The 13,120-nt window shown below is 43.1% G+C and overlaps 1 protein-coding gene across 2 annotated transcripts in view; it reads left to right on the top strand.

Moving 5' to 3' along the window:
* Positions 1-13,120, top strand: part of xrn2 (5'-3' exoribonuclease 2) — a 47,682-nt gene that overhangs the window by 21,508 nt on the left and 13,054 nt on the right. For both annotated transcript variants that reach the window (XM_041865947.2, XM_041865946.2), the window contains 10 exons: positions 2,109-2,244; positions 5,124-5,231; positions 5,360-5,449; positions 5,640-5,712; positions 5,920-6,003; positions 8,306-8,403; positions 8,517-8,596; positions 8,721-8,777; positions 10,426-10,494; positions 12,809-12,943. In XM_041865947.2, the coding sequence (XP_041721881.1) occupies positions 2,109-2,244; positions 5,124-5,231; positions 5,360-5,449; positions 5,640-5,712; positions 5,920-6,003; positions 8,306-8,403; positions 8,517-8,596; positions 8,721-8,777; positions 10,426-10,494; positions 12,809-12,943 (930 nt within the window). The remainder of the gene's footprint in view (positions 1-2,108; positions 2,245-5,123; positions 5,232-5,359; positions 5,450-5,639; positions 5,713-5,919; positions 6,004-8,305; positions 8,404-8,516; positions 8,597-8,720; positions 8,778-10,425; positions 10,495-12,808; positions 12,944-13,120) is intronic.

Raw genomic sequence — 13,120 nt, 5'->3', positions numbered from 1 at the left:
CGACGCTTGGCATTGCGCATGGCGATCTTAGGCTTGTGTGCGGCTGCTCGGCCATGGAAACCCATTTCATGAAGCTCCCGGCGCACAGTTCTTGTGCTGACGTTGCTTTCAGAGGCAGATTGGAACTCTGTAGTGAATGTTGCAACAGAGGACAGACGATTTTTACGTGCTTCAGCACTCGGCGGTCCCATTCTGTGAGCTTGTGTGGCCTACCAATTCGCAGCTGAGCCGTTGTTGCTCCTAGACGTTTCCACTTCACAATAACAGCACTTACAGTTGACCGGGGCATCTCTAGCAGGGCAGGAATTTGACGAACTGACTTGTTGGAGAGGTGGCATTCGATGACTGTACCATGTTGAAAGTCAGACTAATTCAGTACGGACCATGTTACTGCCAATGTTTGTCTATGGAGATTTTAAATACCTGTCAACAACAGGTATGGCTGATATAGCCGAATCCACTAATTGGAGGCGTCCACATACTTTTGTATACAGTGCATTCAAAGTATTCAGACCCCTTAACTTTTTCCACATTTTGTTACGTTGCAGCGTTATTGCAAATGTATTACAGATTTTTTTTAAACATACTTTATTTACATAAGTATTTAGACCCTTTGTTATGAGACTCGAAATTGAGCTCAGGTGCATCCTGTTTCCATTGATCATCCTTGATGTTTCTACAACTTGATTAGAGTCCACCTGGGGTACATTTCAATTGATTTGGACATGATTTGGAAAGGTACACACCTGTCTATATAAGGTCTCACAGTTGACTGAGCATGTCAGAGCAAAAACCAAGCCATGAGGTCGAAGGAATTGTCCGTAGAGCTCCAAGACAGGATTGTGTCGGCACAGATCTGGGGAAGGGCACCAAAACATTTCTGCAGCATTGAAGGTCCCGAAGAATGCAGTGGCCTACGCCATTCTTAAATGGAAGAAGTTTGGAACCACCAAGACTCTTCCTAGAGCTGGGCGCCCGGCCAAACTGAGCAATCGGGGGAGAAGGGCCTTGGTCAGGGAGGTGACAGTCTCCAAAGTTCCTCTGTGGAGAACCTTCCAGATGGACCACCATCTCTGTAGCACTAAACAAATCAGGCCTTTATGGTAGAGTGGCCAGACGGAAGCCACTCCTCAGTAAAAGGCACATGACAGCCCGCTTGGAGTTTGCCAAAAGGCACCTAAATGACTCTGACCATGAGAAACAAGATTCACTGGTCTGAAGAAACCAAGATTGAACTCTTTGGACTGAATGCCAAGTGTCACATCTGGAGGAAACCTGGCACCATCCCCACGGTGAAGCATAGTGGTGGCAGCATCATGCTGTGGGAATGTTTTTCAGTGGCAGGGAGACTAGTCAGAATCGAGGGAAAGATGAACGGCGCATAGTATATAGAGATCCTTGATGAAAACCTGCTCAGGACTTCAGACTGGGGTGAAGGTTCACCTTCCAACAGGACAACAACCCTAAGCACACAACCAAGACAACGCAGGAGTGGCTTTGGGACAAGTCTCTGAACGTCCTTGAGTGGCCAGCCAGAGCCCGGACTTAAACCCGATCGAACATCTCTGGAGAGACCTGAAAATAGCGCCTCTTCCAACCTGACAGAGCTTGAGAGGATCTGCAGAGGAAGAATGGGAGAAACTCCCCAGATACAGGTGTGCCAAGCTTGTAGCGTCATACCCAAGAAGACTCGAGGCTGTAATCGCTGCCAAAGGTGCTTCAACAAAGTACTGAGTAAAGGGTCTGAATACTTATGTAAATGTGATATTTTAGATGTTCATTTTTTATAAATTAGCAAACATTTCTAAACCTGTTTTTGCTTTGTCATTATGGGGTATTGATGTGTAGAATGAGGGGGGGGACAATTTAAACCCTTTTAGAATAAGGCTGTAACGTAACAAAATGTGGAAAAAGTCAAGGGGTCTGAATACTTTCCGAATGCACTGTATATAGTGTATGTTACACGGCATTGTGATAGACATGCAAGCCTGAGTATGGCTTTCTCACAGAGTTCTATTGATGAGTATGCCCAAGGCTTTCGTCCTTGCTTGCCATTTCGATGGCTTTGTCATCCCATCTCTCAGAACATGACTGTCCCTGTGTGTTAGGTTGTGGGAGGATGGCTGGAAGCAAAGATACTACAAGACCAAGTTTGACGTTGACGCGACTGACGATGACTTCCGCAAAAAGGTGGTGAAGTCCTACGTGGAGGGTCTCTGCTGGGTACTCCGATACTACTACCAGGTACAACACACTGATTTCAAATAGACGTTTATATGTCATATGCACAGGATGCAAAGTAGTGTAATTGTGCGTCGCTTCTCATAACCTTCTCGTTACCTTGATTTGTGACGTTGTTCGTTTAAAAAGATCAGATTTATGCCGGGATTTTTATTATGTAGATGTCCTAGCTATGTAAATATTTAAACATGGGTATTTGGCCACTTGTAAGAATCTTGCGTTTTAATCCAAATGTACCACGTTAATATTTGAATGAATTATCTTTAATAACAGACTTAGCTAATTCTAATTTAAATTTGGACAAGACTATAAAGAGTGTTGAATGTAATAAGGAGACCTCATTGTCTAAGACATGATTTCCCAAACTCAGTCCTGGGGCCCCCTGGGTTCACGGTGTTTGCCCCAGCACTACACAGCTGATTCAAATAATCTAAGCTTGATGATGAGTTGGTTATTTGAATCAGCTGTGTAGTGCTAGGGCAAAAATCAAACCGTGCACCCAGGGAGGGGCCCCAGGATCAAGTTTGGAAAACCCTGCTCTAAGAGAAGAGCATTCCATCCAGCCAACCATCACCCATCGGTGTGACTTTGAAATGGTAATTCACTAGCCAAGGATACGTGTTTCAAGGCTGGATTGTTTGGTTTTAAATTATTTTTACCGCCCCAGCACAAATATAATTTCAATATACACCTTGAACATAAATATGAATGCAACATGTAAAGTGTGGGTCCCATGTTTCATGAGCTGAAATAAAAGATCCCAGAAATTGTCCATACGCACAAAAAGCACTACATCCCTGTTAGTGAGCATTTCTCCTTTGCCAAGATAATCATCCACCTGACAGGTGTGGCATATCAAGAAGCTGATTAAACAGCATGATCATTACACAGGTGTACCTTGTGCTGGGGACAATAAAAGGCCACTAAAATGTGCAGTTTTGTCACACAATTCCACAAATGTCTCAAGTTTTGAGAGAGCGCACAATTGGCATGCTGACTGCAGGAATGTCCACCAGAGCTGTTGCAAGATAATTTAATGTTAATTTCTTTACCATAAGCCGCCTCCGTCGTTTTAGAGAATTTGGCAGTACGTCCAACTGGTCTCACAACCGCAGACCATGTGTAACCACCCCAGCCCAGGACCTCCACATCCAGCTTCTTCACCTGCGGGATAATCTGAGACCAGCCACCCGGACAGCTGATGAAACTGTGGGATTGCACAACTGAAGAATTTCTGCGCAAACTGTCTGAAACCGTCTCAGGGAAGCTTATCTGTGTGCTTGTCGTCCTCACTAGGGTCTTGATCTGACTGCAGTATGGCGTCGTAGCTGACTTCAGTGGGCAAATGCTCACCTTCGATGGCCACTGCCATGCTGGAGAAGTGTGCTCTTCACGGATGAATCCCGGTTTCAACTGTACCGGGCAGATGGCAGACAGCGTTGTGTGGGCAAGAGGTTTGCTGACATCAACGTTGTGAACAGAGTGCCCCATGGTGGTGGTGGGGTTATGGTATGGGCAGACATAAGTTACGGACAAAGAACACAATTGCGTATTATCGATGGCAATTGGAATGCAGAGATACCGTGACAAGATCCTAACGCCCATTGTCTTGCCATTAATCCGTCGCCATCACCTCACGTTTCAGCATGATAATGCACGGCCCCATGTAGCAAGGATCTGTACACAATTCCTGGAAGCTGAAAATGTCCCAGTTCTTCCATGGCCTGCGTACTCAACAGACATGTCACCCATTGAGCATGTTTGGGATGCTCTGGATCGACGCGTACGACAGCGTGTTCCAGTTCCTGCCAATATCCAGCAACTTCGCACAGTCATTGAAGAGAAGTGGGACAACAGGCCACAATCAACAGCCTGATCAACTCTATGCGAAGGAGATGTGTCGCGATGCATGAGGCAAATACTGACTGGTTTTCTGATTCATGCCCCTACCTTTTTTAAAAAAGGTATCTGTGACCAACAGATGCATATCTGTATTCCCAGTCATGTGAAATCCATAGATTTGGGCCTAATGAATTTATTTCAATTGCTGATTTCTTTATGAACTGTAACTCAGAAAAATCTTTGAAATTGTTGCATTTTGCGTTTTATATATTTTTGTTAAGTATACATTAATGATGGGATGAAACAAATGTCAGTGTTCATTTAGTTGTACAAGTGTAGAGGGAGGTACTAAGCTGGTATTGGAAAGTGTTTTGGGACGTGTACGTTTGCCAGTTGGCAGACTTCCCACCTCCCAAACCCAATTCCAAGCCATTTGCACCATTCCTTCCTTCCGTTCCTTCAATGATTAAAATTAATGGTTTAACAACCTCTAATTCTCGTCCCAGTTTTCAAAGTATGCAATTTTATGAGAGTTAAATGTCAGTCACAGGCAAGTGTCAACTAGATTAGAGGCTCATATAGGCTCCCCATCTTCTCTCAAAATGAGTTAAAATTTTGAAAAAGTTTGGTCTTCACGTGTATTTGTTTGATTTACAACTGCACAGGACCAAGAAGAAAAAAATCTAATTAATAAATGGCCTGGACTAAATTATTCCAAATTGGAATGAATGTGGTTTGAGTCAACTGATTCTTTGCGCTACATTGTAAATTGCAAGGGTGTCAATATATTTGACCGCATCTGTAGGCCTAGACCAGGGGTATTTATTCATCCCTGGGCATTCTTCTTTAGTAGGCTATGTATTCAAATGTTTCCTGTTGAATTGTCAGTCATTTACGTAAATAAATGAAAAGTAAAGTAAAATCTGGACTAAGTGGGCCCAAGCTAGCCAGTAATCTAATCAGACTGTCAGTTGAGATAAAGGTACTGGAGGATCATTTCTCCTGGTCGTCTCATTAACTGTTTGTCTGTTGATTGACAGGGGTGCGCGTCCTGGAAGTGGTACTTCCCGTTCCACTACGCCCCATTCGCCTCGGACTTCAAAGACATCAAAGGCATGTTCACCGACTTCGAGCTTGGGACCAAGCCGGTAAGAATGGACAGATGCAGGCTTCTCTCTCTCTCTCTCATTAGTTCGTGTTCCCATTGTTAAGCCTGTCTGTTTTGTGTGGTTAGTTCTAACGCTCTGTCTAACGGTCTTCTGTTCCTGTGTTTCAGTTCAAGCCCCTGGAACAGCTGATGGGTGTTTTCCCTGCCGCCAGTGGAAACTTCCTGCCTGAAACATGGCGGTCACTCATGAGCAACCCAGTAAATTTCACCTTTTTTTTTTTTGTATAGTCTGAGCATATGTAGATCATCTATAAGGGACCATATATGTAGAACTGACTATCCAAATAAAGTGTGACCAATGTAATGATCACAGAAGTTGATAGACTGCTAAACCACTACTGCTGTCGGTCACTCTTGTTTTCCTAAACTGTCGCTTCGTCTCCAACAGGAATCCTCCATCATTGACTTCTACCCTGATGACTTTGCCATCGACTTGAATGGAAAGAAGTACGCTTGGCAGGGTAAGTCAACAGAATAATGGACCATTAAACGGAACACCTTGTCATGGCAGTGAAGGCAGGTGGTCAGTTTGTATGTCCTGAATGATATACTCACTGCATTGCTTGCTCTTTGGGGTCCAGGCCTGGTAACTGTAAAGCATTACTGCTGATGTAAAAAGGGCTTTATAAAATACATTTGATTGAATGCGTTTTCCCCTCTGTGTGTAGGTGTTGCATTGCTGCCCTTCGTGGATGAGCGTAGGCTGAGGGCAGCCCTGGCTGAAGTCTACCCAAACCTCTCTCCAGAGGAAAGTGAGTAATGGGATTCCTCAACTTCAATCCACCATTGTAAACCATTCCTTCAGAATATGAAAGTATCACAATATAATCTCAGCAAGAAAAGTCAATTGCGTTTATTTTCAGCAAACTTAACATGTGTAAATATTTGTATGAACATAAGATTCAACAACTGAGACATAAACTGAACAAGTTCCACAGACGTGACTAACAGAAATTGAATAATGTGTCCCTGAACAAAAGGGGGATCAAAATCAAAAGTAACAGTCAGTATCTGGTGTGGCCACCAGCTGCATTAAGTACTGCAGTGCATCTCCTCCTCATGGACTGCACCAGATTTGCCAGTTATTGCTGTGAGATGTTACCCCACTCTTCCACCAAGGCACTTGCAAGTTCCCTGACATTTCTGGGGGGAATGGCCCTAGCCCTCACCCTCTGATCCAACAGGTCGATATTGCCTGCAATGACAACAAGCTCAGTCCGATGATGCTGTGACACACCGCCCCAGACCATGACGGACCCTCCACCTCCAAATCGATCCCGCTCCAGAGTACAGGCCTCGGTGTAACGCTAATTTTTTAGATGATAAACGCGAATCCGACCATCACCCCTTGTGAGACAAAACCACGACTCATCTGTGAAGAGCACTTTTTGCCAGTCCTGTCTGGTCCAGCGACAGTGGGTTGGTGCCCATAGGCAGTATTCAGACCCCTGGACTTTTTCCACATTTTGTTACGTTACAGCCTTATTCTAAAATGGATTCAATTGTTTTTCCGCCTCATCAATCTGCACACAATATCCCATAATGACAAAGCGAAAACAGGTTTTTAGACATTTTTGCAAATGTATAAAATAAAAAACATAAGTATTCAGGCCCTTTACTCAGTACTTTGTTGAAGCACCTTTGGCAGCGATTACAGCCTTGAGTCTTCTTGGGTATGACGCTACAAGCTTGGCACACCTGTATTTGGGGAGTTTCTCCCATTCTTCTCTGCAGATCCTCTCAAGCTCTGTCAGGTTGGATGGGGAGCGTCTCTGCACAGCTATCTTCAGGTGTCTCCAGTGATGTTCAATCAGGTTCAAGTCCGGGCTCCGGCTGGGCCACTCAAGGACATTCAGAGACTTGTCCCAAAGCCACTCCTACGTCGTCTTAGCTATGTGCTTAGGGTCGTTGTCCTGTGGGAAAGTGAACCTTTCGCCCCAGTCTGAGGTCCTGAGCGCTCTGGAGCAAGTTTTCATCAAGGATCTCTCTGTACTTTGCTCCGTTCATCTTTCCCTCGATCCTGACTAGTCTCCCAGTCCCTGCCGCTGAAAAACATCCCCACAGCATGATGCTGCCACCACCATGCTTCACCGTAGTGATGGTGCCAGGTCCTTTAGGTGCCTTTTGGAAAAACGGGATGTCATGTGGCTTCCGTCTGGCCACTCTACCGTAAAGGCCTGATTGTTGGAGTGCTGCAGAGATGGTTGTTCTGGAGCTCTGTCAAAGTGACCATCGGGTTCTTGGTCACCTCCCTGACCAAGGCCCTTCTCCCCCGATTTGCTCAGTTTGGCCGGACTGCCAGCTCTAGGAAGAGTCTTGGTGGTTCCATACTTCTTCCATTTAAGAATGATGGAGGCCACTGTGTTCTTGGGGACCTTTAATGCTGCAGAAATGTTTTTGTACCCTTCCACAGATCTGTGCCTCGACACAATCCTGTCTCGGAGCTCTATGGACAATTCCTTCAACCTCAAAGCTTGGTTTTTGCTCTGACATGCACTGTCAACTGTGGGACCTTTTATATAGACAAGGTGTGTGCCTTTCCAAATCATGTCCAATCAATTGAATTTACCCCAGGTGGGCTCCAATCAAGTTGTAGAAACATCTCAAGGATGATCAATGGAAACAGGATGCACCTAAGCTCAATTTCGAGTCTCATAGCAAAGGGTCTGAATACTTATCTAAATAAGGTATTTCTGTTTTTATTTTTTAATTTGCAAACATTTCTAAAAACCTGTTTTTGCTATGTCATTATGGGGTATTGTGTGTAGATTGATGAAATTGTTTTATTTAATCAATTTTAGAATAAAACTGTAACGTAGCAAAATGTGGAGAAAGGGTCTGAATACTTTCTGAATGCACTGTATAACATTACTTTATTACTGAAGTACTCCACATGTGAAATTACTAATTGAACACATGAAGCAATGTGTATCTTGAATGACGTTGGTGTCAGTGCTGATCAATAGGTTTATTATGTAAAGAACTCTCTTACTGGAATCGTTTTGAATATTGACTGTCAGTCACTCCAGCTGATGTCTTCTCTCTTTGTTTCAGACAAGAGGAACAGCCTTGGCAGTGATATGCTGTTTGTTGGGATATCTCATCCTATCTGTGACTTCATCCAGGAACTGTACCGTGGAGAATCTCACGAGGTATGGAAAGCAATGTCCCTGCAGCCTGATCATCTAATAGTTTATTGTATAGTATGTTAAGTAATATAGTATTTTAAGTATGATATTAATATTGCAGTGTCTGTTTTCCTCAGGGCACTGAGATGCCGGCAGAACTATGCCATGGAATTCAAGGTACATTAAATCTTGACGAAGACCCTATCATACCAGATAAGTAAGGAACACATCTGGTTTATTATCATACATTTTCCAAGTTACCATTTTCTGCCATTTATCCATCCTTCTCTGGAGAGAATCATGGCTAACCTATGACTGTGTGAAACCTCATTTGTTCTTAGGCCAGTGGAGTCGCCTATACCCATGCTGCGGGACATTGCACAGAACAGTGCCATTGGGTAAGGATTCATCTTTTACTCTCACAACCTCTGTTCATTCAGTTGGTGGTTCCAAGGGGGTATACGTAACCAAAATGGTGTTCAGTCTGGTCCACTGCCCAATATTAGTTATTCCATAGTCCCATTAACCAGGTTTCCATCCAACCTTTCTATGCCAGTAAAGTACATGTAGGACAGGCCTGATGGAGACAGAAAAATGTTCTGTTAACTTTCCAAATGTCGACAAAACAAAATACACTAGACAAGGTGGGATCTTTTTGTGTTTGTAAAATGAATTATGCGAGGAATGTCGGTGGAAACGCTTCTATTTGCAACAATTGATATAATAACCATATCAAAGTAAACTTGGAGTTACGTGATGATATGGTGTGTGGTCCTCCCACTACGACTCGGGGAAACCATGCAGTTTTATTAGACTACAGATTAAATAAGTTAAGATCTTCACAGGGTGATGAAAGTGCACGGTGATGAGCTTTTGATGCTCTTTTTCAATAAATATCGAGGGTCTTATTCTGGTGACATGATCATCGATGCTTGGCTGCCGTTTTTTTTACAAATTATCTTGCTCTTTTGTCCATAAAAATGTCATAATGTAGGCTATACGTGTGCTCTAGCCAACAGTGGCGTAGATACAGTACTCAATCTGCCCTGCGTGCTGTTGGCAATACCAGAGTGGGCATACTCGCTATATAACGCATACATCTTTTTGTGAGAGAACCATCAGTAGAGTTGAACATGTGACGGAAACCCATTTAACTTGTATTTTGTATTCGGTACATGGGAATTTAACAGCAAAAGGTATTTTTATGTGCACTACGTTATCACGCACAGCCTTTTATCTGCAACAAGTCAGTTTCGATGGAAACTCATGTCTGGTGGGAAAATTCATGTTTTTATGCAGATTGTAGAATATTCGCATGAAATCTGTCTCCAATTTGGATGGAAACTAGCTACTGTGTACAATTTATTCATACTTGAATGTTTCACCATATCTGGCTGTAGAATGACTGCATTCCATAAGAAGTTGACAATCCTTAGTGGTAGTCGTAAGTTCACATTCCTGCGTAACACTACGTGATTGATCTCGACCAGGAGGCGAAATCTAAGGTCAACTTCTGTGTGAAACTAAATTAAAATGTTCCTGCTTCAATGGTCGACTTCAGACTCTCATATTTACCACGAGGGCTGTACCTGTCACTGGGTTCTTAGATGTAATGACCTGCTCGGCCTTCTGGGGGTCAGCTTCTAAGAGGAGCTGAGACTCCCTCATTCACACTGCGTCCCAAATGGCTCCCTATATAGTTCATTACTTTTGACCAGATATAGGGAATAGGGTGCCATTTGGGAGACAGCCTCCCTCATTAACACTGGAGTTGGAACAAGGCTCATGCCAAACTTGAATTGATACCATTTTCTTTTGAATTCATTGCCAATGCAAGGCTTTTGGTCAGCTTTGTCTGGACTTTTATTGAAGGCTTAGCTTTTTAGGGGATCCTGGTCCTTAAATTATTTGTTCTGTTTTCACTAAGGCTAAATACAGGTTAAATACAGATATAAACTAACACATGTAATTATTCATAAAATAAAATTAATTGCAGTAAAAGTTCTGTTTTATAAATGTGTAAATTGTTCCTTTTTGTCTTGGCAGAGTGAAATATAAGGACCCACAGTTTGGAGAGACCTTTGTGTTCAAGGCTGTCATTCTTCCTGGAGCTAAGTAAGTTAATAGTCTTTTTATTTATGTATTTATTATAATGCATTGTTTTATAATTAACATGTTCCCATTGTTGCATCAGTGTTGTATATAATCTTACTGTGTATAACACCTGCTGTATATGCTCAGTGTTTTCCACAAACACATGTAGCCAGCCAGGCTCCCCATTGGCAACACTTTGATTAAATCTCTAGACCTATATCAATGTCTTTGAAAATACCATATAAGTATCATTGGCTTAAAACAATTCAAGCTGTTTTCGTTTAGCCTCACTCTGGTCCAAAATAGGATATCTCTCCATTAGCCTACCTGTTGTTCCTGCAGTGAGAAGGATTCACCATCTTCATTGAATGTGTTCATAATTTATCTGTAGATAATTGCCAAAAAGCCTACCAGTATGCAAATTAGGGAGTTAAGTGAATGGCTCTCTTACCGATGCAATTCGGCAAGCTACTGACGAGTCACTCACTTTAACGTCACTGTCTGGCAAGTCCTAATGGACTTCATATCGAAAACGCCAACAATCTTTAGTTTACTTGTCCAGATGCAATACCATAGACGTACAGTGCATTCGGAAAGTATTCAGACCCCTTCACTTTTTCCACATTTTGTTACGTTACAGCCTTATTCTAAAATTGATTAAATTGTTTTTTTCGCTCATCTATCTACACACAATATCCCATGATGATAAACGCAAAAAAATGTTTGCAAATTATTAAAATCTAAAACTGAAATATTACATTTACATAAGTATTCAGACCCTTTACTCAGTATTTTGTTGAAACACCTTTGGCAGCGATTACAGCCTTGATTCTTCTTGGGTATGACGCTACAAGCTTGGCACACCTGTATTTGAGGAGTTTCTCCCGTTCTTCTCTGCAGGTCCTCTCAGGGTCTGTCAGGTTGGATGGGGAGCGTCGCTGCACAGCTATTTTCAGGTCTCTCCAGATATGTTAGATCGGGTTCAAGTCTGGGCTCTGGCTGGGCTATTCAAGGACATTCAGAGACTTGTCCCGAAGCCACTCCTGCGTTGTCTTGGCTGTATGCTTAGGGTTGTTGTCCTGTTGGAAGGTGAATCTTCGCCCAAGTCTGAGAACCTGCTCCAGATAGCTCAGGACATCATCAATAATCTTTCTGTACTTTGCGCCGTTCACCTTTCCCTCGATTCTGACTAGTCTCCCAGTCCCTGCCGCTGAAAAACATCCCCAAAGCATGATGCTGCCACCACGCTTCACCGTAGGGATGGGATTGGCCAGGTGATGAGCGGTGCCTGGTTTCCTGCAGACGTGACGCTTGGCTTTCATTTACATTTAAGTCATTTAGCAGTCAGGCCAAAGAGTTTAATCTTTGTATTATCAGACCAGTGAATCTTGTTTGTCATGGTCTGAGAGTCCTTTAGGTGCCTTTTGGCAAACTCCAAGCGGGCTGCCATGTGCCTTTTTTACTGAGGAGTGGCTTCCGTCTGGCCACTCTACCATAAAGGCCTGATTGGTGGAGTGCTGCAGAGATGGCTGTCCTTCTGGAAGGTTCTCCTGGAGCTCTGTCAGAGTGACCATCGGGTTCTTGGTCGACTCTGACCAAGGCCCTTCTCCCCCGATTGCGCAGTTTGGCCGGGCGGCCAGCTCTAGGAAGAGTCTTGGTGGTTTCAAACTTATTCCATTTAAGAATGATTGAGGCCACTGTGTTCTTGGGGACCTTCAATGCTGCAGAAATGTGTTGCTACCCTTCCCCAGATCTGTGCCTCGACACAATCCTGTCTTGGAGCTCTACGGATAATTCCTTCGACCTCATGGCTTGGTTTTTGCTCTGACATGCACTGTCAACTGTGGGACCTTATAGACAGGCGTCCTTTCCAAATCATGTCCAATCAATTGAATTTACCACAGGTTGTAGAAACATCTCAAGGATGATCAATGGAAACAGGTTGCACCTGAGCTAAATGTTCAGTCTCATAGCAAAGGCTATGAATACTGATATAAACAAGGTATTTCTGTTTTTTATTTTTAATAAATGTGCAAACCTTTCTAAACCTGTTTTCACTTTGTCATTGTGGGGTATTGTGTGTAGATTGAGGGAAAAATTTTATTTAATCAATTTTAGAATAAGACTAACGTAACAAAATATGGAAAACGTCAAGGGGTCTGAATACTTTCCGAATGCACTGTATATTCCCATGTGGGGTCTGAAATGTATTACATTGTCTTTATTTATTGTGTTTGATCATGGAGCTCTTTATGACATTGTATGGTGTTGATCGTTTACTGTTCATTTGTGTGAAAAATCAAAAAATTATTATTAACAAAAAAACTCTCCTCAGGATGCCTGCGAAGGTGCTGAAGCCTGGGGACTGGGAGAGAGGCAACCGTGGTAGGGGTAACTGGAGGCCCCAACTGGGTTTCAACTCAAACAGGCAGCAGGTCCACCTGGATCAGTCAAGCTTCAGGGCTCTGGGGTACGTGCACACTACTTCAAACTATACAGCCAGACCAACTTGAATGATATCCCTTCAACAGTCGCCATTAAATACCCACCCTTTGATTTATGCTATCTAAGAAGGCTGAATTATCATTTAAATCTGCAGTCTGTAATTTAAACAACTCTCACCCCCCCTATGCTTTTTGTTTTTAAT

This window comes from Coregonus clupeaformis, chromosome 36, assembly GCF_020615455.1.
Source record: "Coregonus clupeaformis isolate EN_2021a chromosome 36, ASM2061545v1, whole genome shotgun sequence".
Taxonomy (NCBI): Eukaryota; Metazoa; Chordata; class Actinopteri; order Salmoniformes; family Salmonidae; genus Coregonus; species Coregonus clupeaformis.
The sequence above is the reverse complement of the archived record's forward strand: the minus strand, read 5'-3'. Positions and strand labels throughout refer to the sequence as shown.